This window comes from Neltuma alba, unplaced genomic scaffold (genome assembly GCF_004799145.2).
Source record: "Neltuma alba isolate B1F8T4 unplaced genomic scaffold, ASM479914v2 tig00010629_pilon, whole genome shotgun sequence".
NCBI lineage: Eukaryota > Viridiplantae > Streptophyta > Magnoliopsida > Fabales > Fabaceae > Neltuma > Neltuma alba.
In genome coordinates, this window is record NW_021635484.1 from 75,720 (window position 1) to 89,964 (window position 14,245).

Here is a 14,245-nt window from a genome sequence, read left to right on the forward strand (position 1 = left end):
TTGCATGGGTTAAGTCATAAGATTCTCTCATATACAAACCATGTCACTGTGCCCTTTGACCTGAGATCATCATGGATTCCTACATGAGAAACGCTCAGCTTTGACCTAGTTAAAAGTCACTTTTGACCAAGTGATCATAAAGACTATGTTCAGGCTTAGTGGTTTTTTATACGGAGGAATGTGAATGGTCAAGATGGAATTTGTCCCTCACATTCATAAAGAGATATTAGTGGGCCCCTCGATGAGTGGGTCTGAGAAATGTATGGCCATACTATAATGGAAAGGTAGTTCCATTTCTATACTCAGACTACTTAGGGATCGAGAAAGTAACGGTCATGAATAGGAGGATGACGTTCTCCATGCCTCATCCATGACCAAAATGATAGAGGAGCATGGCGTGATCAAGCATCAAAGGAAGACCAAAACATGGAGCATGGAGCCCAAGCTAAAAGATGGAAGTCCAATATTCTAAAAGACCCATAACAAGGCATTGTAGGCCCAATGACAAGAGCAAGGACCAAATCTATGAAAGAGGCACTAAATTGTTTGATAAAAGATCTTAAAGAGTTAAAGCCCATTTATTTGGAAGAAGCATCCCTCAATCAGCCCATCAAGGGACCAAACATGGTGATTACATTGCTAGAAGCCAAACAAGATGATGTACAAGGCCCATGTGTAGTCCAGATTGAAGAATTCACTCAAAATACCATGTGACAAGCATGTGCCTTGGAGGAGGAGCATAAGTGAAGTCCAAGAATATTCAAGAAGCATCAAGAAGGCATCTTTATGTATTAGTTATGGTTTAATTTCGTTTTTTTAAGTTTTCATTTTTAATTGCATTAAATAAGGCCTTTCGGTCAAAGATTGCATAAGAATATTTTAGGTTAGTTTCCTATTTTTAGGTAGCAGCCTTTTTCTTCAAGAAAAGGTAATTTCCTATTTCCTTTAGCCTTAATTGGTGCCAACCAAGATAGTCAATCATCATTAAGGCACATTTATGGCATTTATGACCTAGGGTTTTTTATTCTAGATTGTTCTTTTGTTGCCTATATAAGGCTACGTTTTTTGTAATTGGGGATCAGATTTGAATGAATGAATTTTGGAGAATTTTATTTCTCTTGAGTGAGCTTTGCTTGCCGCCTCGTATTCTTGTGGGAATACTCGACTGTATCAAGGACTGATCATCCTTGTGGTGTCTCCATGGCTAGGGTTGTAAGAGACAGGTTCTCTTAAGGTCCTACCTTCGATCGTTTGTCTAGTTTCCTAACTTGTTTCTAGCCGATCCGTATCCGTACCTTATATCATTTGGCATCAGAGCTAAGGTTTGCTAGAATTCAAGTTCTATCCTTTTATCTATTATTTCTGTTTTCTTGTTTCATCTTCTTAATTCTATCATTCATTCTTTGTCCCTTGCTTCCATCAATTTGTTTCTTTGCCTTTCCACCTCCTATTTGTGTTTTTTTTTGTGACTTTCTGTGTTCCTTTGAGCAGCAAAAAAAAAAAAAAAAGAAAAAAATTCATGCACTAAAAAAAAAGCAAAACAAAAGTGTTGTGTTGTGAAAAAAAAGGAGTCCTAAAAAAAAAAGAAAAAAAAATCCGAAATTTCAAAAAAAAAAAAAGAAGGAGAAGCTGTAGATTTGAGAATTGCAATGTTAAAGATGAGTTTCCTAAAATTGAGAAGAGCTTCCATTACAAGTCACAACTAGTTTCCTAAATCGTTAAACTTGGGTGGTAAGAGTTCTTATTTTCTCTCTTTGCATGTTTCCTAATTTCTTCTTGTTTCCTATATTTTTGTTTTCCTTTCCTTTTTTTTTCCGTATTGCTTAATTTGAGTTTCTTTCCTTTTCCTTCAAGTTTCCTATTTGCTTCCTTCCTTCCATATCTCACCTTCCTAACTTAATTTGCTTTTCTTGCAAGGTGCCCAATTTCCTAAATTATTTTCAAGGTAGCACCTTTCCTAAATGTTTTCTTCCTTTTTTTTTCCCTTTCTTTTCTAATTCATAGCTTTCCATATTCTCCTTTCTTTTTTTTTCCTTTTTACGTTTTTTTCCCTCCTCTTTTCCTTCCTTTTCATTTTTTTTTGGTACCTATCCTTCTTCTTTTATCACATATTCCTTTCTTATCCCTTATATTTTCTGGTTCTTACAATTCTGGTTGTGGAGATTACCATTTACTAACATTGTCTCTTGATTTTGTGAGTTTCAATCAAGAATACTATAGGAGGCAAGTTTGAGTGGTAAAAGGCGAGAGTGTTATTACATCAATTTAAAAGCCAGATTTGAGTTAAACACGAGTGACACTACAATTTCTTGAGTGAAACACGCGAGTAGAGTGGTAAGGTCCCTTCTTACTATTTCATTTCTCTTTGATCACACTAACGTTTCAATTTCAAGATGAGTGACAAAGAAGCCAATATGGAAGAATTCAACACAGATCCTAAGCTATTCATGAGAGCCATGAGAGATGAATATCTCAAACTCAAGTTGGAGCTAGCGGAGCTAAAAGCATCCAAAGCAAGTAGTGGTGACGAGGAGGTGATTAGATCTGGTTCTTCATCCTCAAAGAATAGGAGCGGACCTGAAAAAACATGATTTGGACACCTATGACCCAAAGATCAAGTACCCTACCTTCAAGGGTAATATAAATCCAGATGCATACCTTGATTGGGAGATGAAGTTTGAGCAAATCTTCAGAATGAATGACTGGCCAGAAGAAAAGAAGGTAAAAATTGCTTCATATCAATTTTCTGACTATGCTATTGTTTGGTGGGAAGATTTACAGCTTAAAAGGCGCCTTAAGGGCAAAGGACCACCTCATACATGGTCAAAGCTAAAGAAACTCATGTGCAACAAGTATGTCCCTAGTTACTACTATCGAGAGCTAAATAGAAAGTTACGACTGTTTGGCCAAGGCTCTATGACTGTAGATGAATATGTGCATGAACTTGACCTTCTTAAAATGTGAGCTGGAGTACAAGAAGGAGAAGAAGCAAGCATGACCAGAATCATTGATGGGTTAAGGCCTGAAATTAGAGACAAAGTTGAGATGTACACTTTTATTGATAAAGAAGAGCTAGTGCATAAAGCCATCAAAGTTGAGAAGCGGTATAAAGAAGAACACTCCAAATCCTCATCTCATGATTGGAGGGACTCTAGATCAGCATCCAAATGGAAGGATTCTAAGGCTAAAGATGTTGCAAAATTCACACCAAAAGCCAAAGAGGAATCCAAGCCCAAGATTGATGGCGGTAAGAAACTTGACTCTAAAACTTCTTCTATTGATAGAACCTCTTCTCTTCAATGTTTTAGATGTCATGGAAAAGGGCATATTGCTTCCCAATGTCCCAATAAGAGGGCCATGATTCTCAAAGATAATGGTGAGTATGACAGTGTACATTCTAGCGATGAAAGTGATGATGACATGCCTTCTTTGGTGACTGATCCTGAATTGAAGATTGATGAAGCTGAACCTGTTAAGGGAGAAGCATTAGTGGCTAGAAGAGCCCTAAACATGCAACCAAAGGAAGATAAAGAGCAAGAGCAGCGAGAGCTCATCTTCCACACTAGGTGCTTTATAAAGAATAAGGTATGTAGCATGGTTATTGATAGTGGTAGTGTTACCAATGTTGCTAGTACCTTACTTGTTGAAAAGTTGGATTTACCTACTATGAAGCATCCTAAGCCTTATAAATTGCAATGGTTGAATGATAGTGCTGAAGCTAAGGTCACTAAGCAAGTTTTGGTTTCTTTTTCTGTTGGCAACTACCATGCTGAAGTTTTATGTGATGTAGTCCCAATGCTTGCTGGACATCTCTTGCTTGGAAGACCATGGCAGTTTGATAGTAGAGCTCACCATGATGGTTACAAAAATTGTTATTCTGTACCTTTCAATGGAAAAATCATTGTATTGAAGCCTCTTAGGCCTAAAGAAGCTTATGATGACCAAGTGAGGATTGAGAAAGAATGCAAAAAAATAAGTGAGTGGAGTGAAAAAGAGAGAGTACAGAAAAAAGAAAAGAAAAGGAATGAATATGAGAAAAATGAACAAAAGAAAGAGAGTCTATTTGCTGGAAAAAGTGAGGTTAAGAGAGCATTAGTAAGTGAGCGAGTCTTGGTGCTTGTGTGCAAGGATGCTTATTGTTCTACTAACCAACTTAACCCCTCTTTGCCTTCTAGTGTTGTGGCTTTGTTGTAGAAATTTGGTGACCTATTCCCTGATGAAGTTCCCGATGAGCTTCCTCTCTTAAGAGGAATTGAGCATAGGATTGATTTCATCCCTGGAGCTTCTATACCTAATAGACCAGCTTATAGAGCCAATCCCGAAGAAACTAAAGAGATTCAACGCCAAGTTGATGAACTCATGAGGAAAGGCTTTGTAAGGGAAAGTTTGAGCCCATGTGCTGTTCCAGTACTTCTAGTGCCCAAGAAAGATGGTTCATGGCGAATGTGCATTGTAGAGCCATCAACAAAGTAGCAGTTAAGTATCGCTACCGCATTCCTAGATTAGATGACATGTTGGATGAGTTGCATGGTGCTACTTTATTCTCTAAAATTGACCTGAGGAGTGGTTATCATCAAATTCACATGAAAGAGGGAGATGAATGGAAAACAGCATTTAAAACTAAATTTGGATTGTATGAATGGTTAGTTATGCCTTTTGGGTTAACTAATGCACCTAGCACTTTCATGAGCTTGATGAATCATTTTTCGTTCATTTATTGGGAAGTTTGTGGTTGTCTACTTCGATAATATTCTTATCTATAGCAGAACAATAGATGACCATGTTATTCACTTGCATGAGGTGTTTCAAACTCTTAGGGAGAATAGCTTATATGCTAATTTTCAGAAATGCTCCTTTTGCATGGATTTTGTTGTGTTTCTTGGTTTTGTTGTAGGTGCTCAAGGGATCCATGTGGATGAGGAAAAGGTGAAAGCTATAAGAGATTGGCCAACCCCAAAGAATGCCAATGAAGTCAGGAGTTTTCATGGACTAGCAAGTTTCTATAGGAGGTTTGTCAAAGATTTTTCAACTATTGCTGCACCTCTAAGTGAGCTTGTTAAGAAGCATGTGACATTTAAATGGGGTGAAACACAAGAAACAGCTTTTAATACCTTGAAAGAGAAATTAACCACTGCACCACTTTTGTGTTTACCTGATTTTAATAAAGTTTTTGAAGTTGAATGTGATGCTTCTGGGATTGGTATTGGTGCTGTTCTAATGCAAGAGTCTAGGCCTATTGCCTACTTCAGTGAGAAATTAAGTGGAGCTCCTTTGAATTACTCTACTTATGACAAGGAACTCTATGCTTTAAAACGAACTTTAGAAACATGGCAGCATTATTTATGGCCCAAGGAGTTCATTATTCACTCTGATCATGAAAGTTTGAAGTTTCTAAAGTCTCAAGGTAAGCTTAACAAGAGGCATGCTCACTGGTTGGAATTCATAGAGACGTTTCCTTATGTGATCAAGCATAAGCAAGGTAAAGAGAATGTTGTTGATGATGCTCTTTCTAGGAGGTATTCTCTTATCACTTCTCTTCATGCTAGATTACTTGGATTTGAATTATTGAAAGGGTTGTATGACTCTGATTGTGATTTTTCCAAAATTTGGCTTTCTTGTGAAAAGCATGGGGTGAATGACTTTTATAGATCTGATAGGTTTCTTTTTAAGAAAGATAAATTGTGCATTCCCAATTGCTCTATGCGTGAGCTGCTTGTAAAAGAAACTCATGGTGGTGGTTTGATGGGTCACTTTGGTGTTGACAAAACATTAGCTCTTTTGCATGAACACTTTTATTGGCCTGGTATGCGCAAAGATGTTGTGTCTGTTTGTGCTAAATGTGTGACATGTAGGCATGTAAAGTCTAAGGTTCAACCTCAGGGTTTATATTCCCCTCTACCTGTGCCTTCCCAACCTTGAGTAGATATTTCTATGGATTTTGTGTTGGGCTTGCCTAGGTCTCAATCTGGGAAATATAGTATCTTTGTTGTAGTGGATAGATTTAGTAAAATGGCTCATTTTATTGCTTGTTCTAAAACAAATGATGCAGTGCATATTGCTGACTTGTTCTTCAAAGAAATTGTTAGATTGCATGGATTGCCTAAAACCATTGTGAGTGATAGGGATGTAAAGTTTCTTAGCCATTTTTGGAGGACCTTGTGGAGTAAGCTTGGAACTAAGTTGCTGTTTTCTACTGTGGCACATCCCCAAACGGATGGGCAAACTGAGGTCGTCAATAGAACACTTACTACCTTGTTACGTGCAATAATTCAAAAGAACTTGAAGAATTGGGTTAACTGCTTGCCTCATATTGAATTTGCGTATAACAGGGCTATTCACTCTTCTACTTCTTTCTCTCCATTTGAGATTGTTTATGGCTTTAATCCTCTATCTCCTTTGGATATTCTGCCTTTGCCTTCTAGTGAATGAGCTAACCTTGATGGCAAGAAAAAGGCTGAGTTTGTGCAGGAATTACATTCTAAGGCGAGGGCCAACATCGAGAGAAAGAATGAGCAATATACAAAGCAAGCTAACAAAGGTCGTAGGGAGGTTGTCTTTGAGCCTGGAGACTGGGTTTGGGTATACTTGCGAAAGGAGAGGTTTCTAGAACAACAAAAGTCTAAGTTGCAGCCAAGAGGAGATGGCCCTTTCCAAGTCTTGGAGCGAATCAATGATAATGCCTATAAAATAGATTTGCCTAGCTCCTACAGTAATGTAAGTGCTACATTTAATGTGACTGATTTATCTCTCTTTGATGCTGTAGATTCGAGGACGAGTCCTTTTGAGCAGGGAGGGAATGATAGAGGAGTATGGCGTGATCAAGCATCAAAGGAAGACCAAAACACAAGCGTGGAGCCTAAGCTAAAAGATGGAAGTCCAATATTCTAAAAGACCTATTACAAGGCATTGTAGGCCCAATGACAAGAGCAAGGACCAAATCTATGAAAGAGGCACTAAATTGTTTGATAAAAGGTCTTAAAGAGTTAGAGCCCATTTATTTGGAAGAAGCATCCCTCAATCAGCCCATCAAGGGACCAAACATGGTGATTACATTGCTAGAAGCCAAACAAGATGATGTACAAGGCCAATGTGTAGTCCAGATTGAAGAATTCACTCAAAATACCATGTGACAAGCATGTGCCTTGGAGGAGGAGCATAAGTGACGTCCAAGAATATTCAAGAAGCATCAAGAAGGCATCTTTATGTATTAGTTATGGTTTAATTTTATTTTTTTAAGTTTCCATTTTTAATTGCATTAAATAAGGCCTTTTGGTCAAAGATTGCATAAGAATATTTTAGGTTAGTTTCCTATTTTTAGGTAGCAGCCTTTTTCTTCAAGAAAAGGTAATTTCATATTTCCTTTAGCCTTAATTGGTGCCAACCAAGATAGTCAATTATCATTAAGGCACATTTATGGCATTTATGACCTAGGGTTTTTTGATTCTAGATTGTTCTTTTGCTACCTATATAAGGCTACGTTTTTTATAATTGGGGATCAGATTTGAATGAATGAATTTTAGAGAATTTTATTTCTCTTGAGTGAGCTTTGCTTGCCGCCTCGTATTCTCATGGGAATACTCGACTGTATCAAGGACTGATTATCCTTGTGGTGTCTCCATGGCTAGGGTTGTAAGAGACAGGTTCTCTTAAGGTCCTACCTTCGATCGTTCGTCTAGTTTCCTAACTTGTTTCTAGCCAATCCGTATCCGTACCTTATATCACAAAATGTCGTGTGACAAAAAGGGACGTGATATGGTTGTATGAAAGGTTACATCATTCAACAATCCTCATATGATTTGGGTAGTCGTGATGTCTTGCTAGTGATCGCTTACGACTTGTGAGTCATTATAGTTAATGGCCCACTGTCCAAATTCATTGAATCTAAGATATATCCATATTCAATGAATAATATAGGATGGACATATATATATAAATTCATATATATATAAATATTATATAAATATAAGAGATATTAATTATTAGATTTAATTTATAAGGATAAATTAAATCTATATATCAATTTTAAATTGATAAGATATGATATGATATCTTAAATTTGATTTATGAGAATAAATCAAATATAATTCCGTCATATCTTTATTTTGAATTAAATAAATAGGTGAATTAAATCTGTGGGACGGATTTAATATAAACCATATTTATTTAATTGTTTTCTTATTTGATTACACAATATTTGATATTGTATTAATTTCGGAATTAATTTAGGATTAATTTTGAAATCAAATATCCTTCATAATACCTATAGCATCCTATATATTTGATATTATGAGCTAGGGTTTTGGGTGTGAGAGTGCAAAAGCTTGCAGATAAGAGATGACCAGTAAATAGAGAAGGGAGGACGGATTCTTTGAAAAAAACCCTAGAAGGACAAGAGGCACTAGTACGTCGTTCGTGATTGGAACACTGTTCGTGTGGATACTGGTAGAGGAAGTCGATCTGAGTTGTCGACTTCGAGCGATAAAAGAGGCGAGCAGAGGCATCCTGAATGGCGGAATCGCCGAGCCACCAAGAAATTGAACATCGAAGGTAATACTTCTTACTACTTGACTTAAACACAATCGGTAGATCCGGGCAAGGGATTGGAAATTTTAAAGTTATTTTCCATTGCGCGTCTTTCAATTCCCTTCAGTTGTAACTATGCTAGTGCTGCCGCTACTGCTATAGCTATAGTAGCGTCTCTTTCCTATTCTTGTCTAGCTTGAATTGCTTGTATTTCTTGCATAGTTCTCTGTTGTCTTCTAACCTCTCCATGATCCTTTCTATTGGGTCAACAGGGGGTCTTGATAATCCTCCCCTTATTCTAGATTCTCATCTTGTTCTTACCATTTTGTTGTTTCTTCTTAACTATAAGAGGAACAAAATTATCACTTTACATAAAAGATACTTTATATTAACTTTCTATTTGCATATATACACAGCACTGTTAGCAAAATATTTGTCCAAGTTCTAATAAGAGCCCATCATAACAATATGATATAGTCATCTATAGTCACATTAGAGAAGCAGAGAAAGGAAACAAAGTATAAATAAAGATCTCTAAATTGTCCAGTAACTGGTCAAAAGTGCAGGACATAGAGTAATTGTAGATCTTCCGAAGCTCTTCCTGCCAAACCCAAGTAGTTAGTAGTGTATCCATCAGAACCTAGCACTAAAGGGTATCATCTATACCTGAATCCTCCTTTGGTAATTCTTTGTGTAACAATCTCAAGTAAAAGAAGTAATCTAGATAAATGGTAGCATACTGATTCTGGGTCTAATCGATATGTCTGCCCAGCTCTACAAATTCTCTAAAAAGGTTGTCATACCCTTTGAAGTCTTTCTTTACTAGTAGGGGACTTTTGTTGTTACACCTTACTTTTAGTCTAACATCAAATTGATTTAGTGTCATTTTAGACCACATTGGATGGTCTTGGCTTAAAAATTCCCAAAAAAATGCTGATTTTCAAAAATTCACTGTTCAATTGAAAATTCCCAGATTTCTAGTCCAAATTCAAAAATTCGTAACTTAATGTAGAAAAATCAAAATAGAGTGGTTCGAAATTCTGTGAAAATCTCTTTGAATGCTATTTGAAGAAAAAATAATCTTGGAAATTAATTTCTTATGAGAAAGTGCCAGATTTTTGTGAAAGTCAACTCTATCATTTTGGTAAAAAACCTTTTTTTAAAATTTGAACATTAACTTTGAAAAATCATTAAAAATCGCACAGTTATCCATTTTTAATGTCCTACCTATTGATTTGAAGCTCATGACATGATATTTGAATATACCAAATTTTGTGAAGAAATTTGATCGGGAACTCAACCAAAACATAGCTCCAAGTTGACAGTTCAGTTATGGTTACAGCACCAAATATGCATACTTATACATAACCAAAATATAATTGTTTCCTCATGGTTCACCACCATATTTACCATTGAATTTGCAGCTTCTGTTTTGATGATTCAAGCCCTAAAAGTGTTGGATTAATTTGGGAGAGTGAGATTTTAATGAAATCTCAATAGCAAGATCAATCAACCAAAACATTAATATGCATCATTATTAAAGCATTTTCACATTAGCTATCGTAGGAGAACCAGTCTTCTCATGTTAGGCAACCTCAATATGAAATAGCCAAGGCAACAAAATGTAAGGAGCAACCATATCACAAAATCATACTTCAACCATGCAATAGCAAGCATTCATGCCATGAACAACAATACAAAGTTAACATTAGTGGCTAATTAAATCCCACTACCTTGAACCAAAAGCTCTTTGATTGCTTGATCTTCTTCCTTTTCCCTAAAATTAACAAACCCTAACATCACAAATCATAAAAGGGCTAGCAATATTACAATTCAAACCATACAAAAGCAAAGGCAATCATCAAGTAACCGTTAACCCCTTAAACTTAGATTTTTGGAGCTTTGTTTCTTTAAACCCTAAAAATACTTTCTTGGTTCAACCCTATATGATTTTTCATGTAGAATCCAAATATGAACTTGGATTTAAGAAAAGAAGTTCCCTTCCTCAAGAACCAAGGTTGGCCGAATAGGGTCTAGATTTTTTCAAAAAACATAACTTTGATTCTAATGCTTCCAACACTTATTCTTTAGGTTTATCCTACACTATTTTCCATTTTGAATACAATGGAAGCATCAAAACAATGAAAATCTTATCGTAGGTCATGGTTCTTGAAGTGGCCAAATCATACCCTTCAAGTTCAACTATGAAATCTTTTCAAAAACAGTACTAAATGACTTGAAACCACCATGATTTAAGGTATTCCAAGTAGGTTTAACAACAAAAACCCCCTCCCCTAACCATTGTCCATTTTGACCAGCAACCAAAAGAGGAAAAAGCAGAATTTTTGACTATCAAACTCAAGAGAATCAAATAAGAAACAACATAGAATTAACTACTAACATTAACTCCAAGCTTACTTGATCCAAGATGGTTGCTTTCTCCTTGTTTCCACTTCAAGCTCTCTCTTTTTCACTCTCTTCTTCTCTTGGCCGAACATTAGGTATGAAAATAGGGGAGGAATTGCTCTCTTAATAGCCAAAATATCTTAACTACCAACATTAATGCTATGCCAAGTGTCAACTATGACGACTGTTCTTTTAAAACCCATTTAGATTAAATCAAATAATTTATTTGAAAGATTAACCATGATAGAAAAGAAAAAACCTTAAAATTTTAAAATCGCTATCATGGTTAAGAAAAATAAACTTATAATACAAGCAACATCGATCGTTAACTTGGGCCTTGGACTTTCAAAGTCCAGAAATATCATTCAACCATCAGCCCAAACTAAACTTATATTTTCCAATATACGAACTGATAAATTATTTTTAATATAAGCTATGGAGCCTATTAGTCAAAAGTCAACACTTTCAAAAGAGTGTCACATGCAGAGTTTGAGGTGTCTTTAGCCTTCTAGTGGCCCGATCATACTAGATAGTAGAAATTCAAAGTATTAATTTACAATATTAGAGTAGATGAGTCCTATATGGCAATATATTATAAGTCAGCACATAAAACAAAAGCAGGGAGGCTATACAAGCTATAACAGCACACTATGGCTCTGGAGCCTTCCTTAATGGGCCACGACCTGAACTATCACCTGAAGATAGTAAAAACCACGAGGTGAAAAAAACGCCTTAGTAATCAACTTGCCAACTCATATATACTAACATATGCTCGTGAGGTGTCAAGTGGGATAATTATTAAATTTCAATATATATATCAATGAAAATACAAATATGTATATTCAAATAATCTGAATCATCCAAACCCTCATTACGGGGTCTAACACACAAGCCACATAAGTCTATCCCTCATCATAAGGGATCAATCTAACATATAGGCCTATCCTGTCACATCCCAAAAATTTTCACCTGGCTATAAGGGATTAAAAATTGAGATGACGGTAAATGTAGGAACTAAACGGGGAGATGAAACAACTTTTGATGTGAAACCCCGAGGAGGTCCGGCTGGCATTTTCGTAAGTATCAGTCTAAGAAGGGCAAAACGGGAAAATTTGAGAAAAATTCCAGAAAATCCCTGAAAAATGGGAAAGTAGAGAGTAGAGGTTTTGGAAACTCGGTTGTGGCCCGAAAGGTGAAATTTCGGTGAAAATGAATTATTACAGAATTTCCCACAAATAGAGGTTTTTCGGGAAATTACTGGGAAAATAAAGAAAAATAATTATTTTGATGAGTTAAAGGTCTCAATAAATTTATGAGATTGATGGAAAATTCATCTAAATGTTTATTTGAATTTATAAAATTGGTTTTAGGCCTTGGAAGCTCAAGGATTAATTTTAGGGAATTTATTTTCCCGTAGTGACATCGATAAAGGCCTAACCGGAGAAAATTCAAAATAAATACCTAGAGGTGGTGAAAAATTATGAAAATTTCCAGATCATATTCTAATATTAAAAGGTGAATTATCATGGAGAAAAAGGAATTTTTGGATGTCTGGAAAAATTATAAAATGTTACTAGTGAATAGTAACTGATAAAGTTTCTAATTGGTTTGAAATAGTGATTTGGTTTGTGGGCCATCTTTTTGAGCCAACCCAAACCATTTGTGGGGCCCACAATGGACTTATTAAAGGCCCAATTTCGTGCACTTTCTAGATTCCACCATTTTGTTAAATAAAATGTGAAATTAAGGGATATTTGTGTGGAAAAATTTAGAGAAATGCCACTTGTTCAAATCTGAATATTTTTCACACTTGATGGCTGCCACCTAACCCCATTGAGCGATCCTAATTGGTGCAAATCAGGAGGGAGAGGGCAGATGGAATTTTTCTATAAATACCCCTTGAAAATACATGAAAAATGTTAGAAACTTAGGAAAAATAAGGGGAAACTCTGCCACTATTCATCCAGCCACACTTGCATGAAATTTTGAGGTGTTTTAGGCAAGAAATCATCCAACCTACTTCAAGGAAACACTAAGGTATGTCCAAGCATCAATATCCCTAAGTTTTACATTGATTAAACAAGGATTTTTGCTTGGGAAAATGTTGGAAAAATCTGAAAATTTCGGTTGAGACATGTGATGCTTAGGGAAGGATAGAAACCTTAATAATCAAGTGGGATAAGTAAGATTAAGTGGTGTATGGATTGATTTTTGGAAGAAAGCCAAGTTAGGGTTTTGGTTCTTCATTTTCGTTTTGCACTGTTCATGTAGAAGCAATTTGAGTTTGCTTGATTTGATGATTCCAATGGCTTTAAAACATGTTTTTGTGTAGGGATTTAATGTTGGAAGATGTTTAAAATTATTGGAATCAAAAATAGAATTTTTGGAAGTATATAGCCCCCTATTCGGCCAAGTGAGGATCATGGGATTGCACCATTGGATTCCTCATGAAAAATTGTGTAGAATTGGGTCATGAGAAGTTTGATCCTAAAGGAGGAATCATTTTGTTGAAAATCAAAGAAAAAGGGGGGAATTGTTAAGTTAATGTTATAGTGCTAGAAGTAAGTTGTTTTGTGATTAATATGGCCTATGTTTATGCTTGGTTTAATAGGCATTAAGAGGAGGAATTAAGGAGAAGCATTGCTCCTTAGAGGAATTAAGTGGACAAGCTTTGCAAAGGTAGCTTTGAATTATAATTTGATTGTTTATCTTGCTTGTTTGTTGTGATTTGTTGTTGCTTGGATTTGGAAGAACTTTGTGGTGATCTTGACTGTTTGATTAACATTGGTTATGCTTTGGCCAAATGCTTTGTGGTATGTCAATGTGGATGATATGATGTTCCTCTCCTTGCCTAGTATTTGGCATGAATTCCTATGAGTTGGGAGTGGTTTGGATTGCATGAACATGTCACAATTGAACTTGCATTGATTTACATGATAATTATAATTCTTATGCTACTGGGATTTTTTTGAAATCTCATTCCTCCTATGTCATTCTATGCACTAATTAGGAAATGGACCAAGCATGGATCAAGGCAAGGAATTGGTCTTGGAATAGTGGAGCAATATGTAATTAATGTTGTTATGTTATGTTGTGTAAGGTATCATTGAACTTTGTGTAATGATGGTACCTAGTTATGGATAATGTTATGATGTGCATTATACTTTATTCTCATGCCCTAATGTTAGAGTTATGCATGGTACATTATGGAATGGATGTGGAAACAGAGAAAGGGGTAATTAGGGGATAGAAATTCCTTAAAAAGTGCCAAACTTGTGGCACATAAAATAATGAGCAATTGTGAGAATATGGGCGT

General features: G+C 35.9%; 1 protein-coding gene across 1 annotated transcript; it reads left to right on the forward strand.

Annotated features, from left to right (window-relative positions):
- Positions 1 to 2,670: 2,670 nt before the first annotated feature.
- On the forward strand, positions 2,671 to 6,865 carry LOC114757769 (uncharacterized). The gene is made up of 4 exons (XM_028946847.1): positions 2,671 to 2,960; positions 3,309 to 3,471; positions 6,448 to 6,579; positions 6,764 to 6,865. The coding sequence occupies exons 1-4, from the start codon at positions 2,671 to 2,673 to the stop codon at positions 6,863 to 6,865; spliced, it is 687 nt and encodes a 228-aa protein (XP_028802680.1).
- Positions 6,866 to 14,245: the final 7,380 nt, after the last annotated feature.

Coding starts and splice junctions, on each gene's coding strand:
- LOC114757769 (XM_028946847.1), top strand. CDS start 2,671: ATGAAGTTTGAGCAAATCTTCAGAATGAATGACTGGCCAGAAGAAAAG. Junction 2,961..3,308: donor GAACTTGACCTTCTTAAAAT/GTGAGCTGGAGT, acceptor TCAATGTTTTAG/ATGTCATGGAAAAGGGCATA. Junction 3,472..6,447: donor AGATTGATGAAGCTGAACCT/GTTAAGGGAGAA, acceptor CTTGATGGCAAG/AAAAAGGCTGAGTTTGTGCA.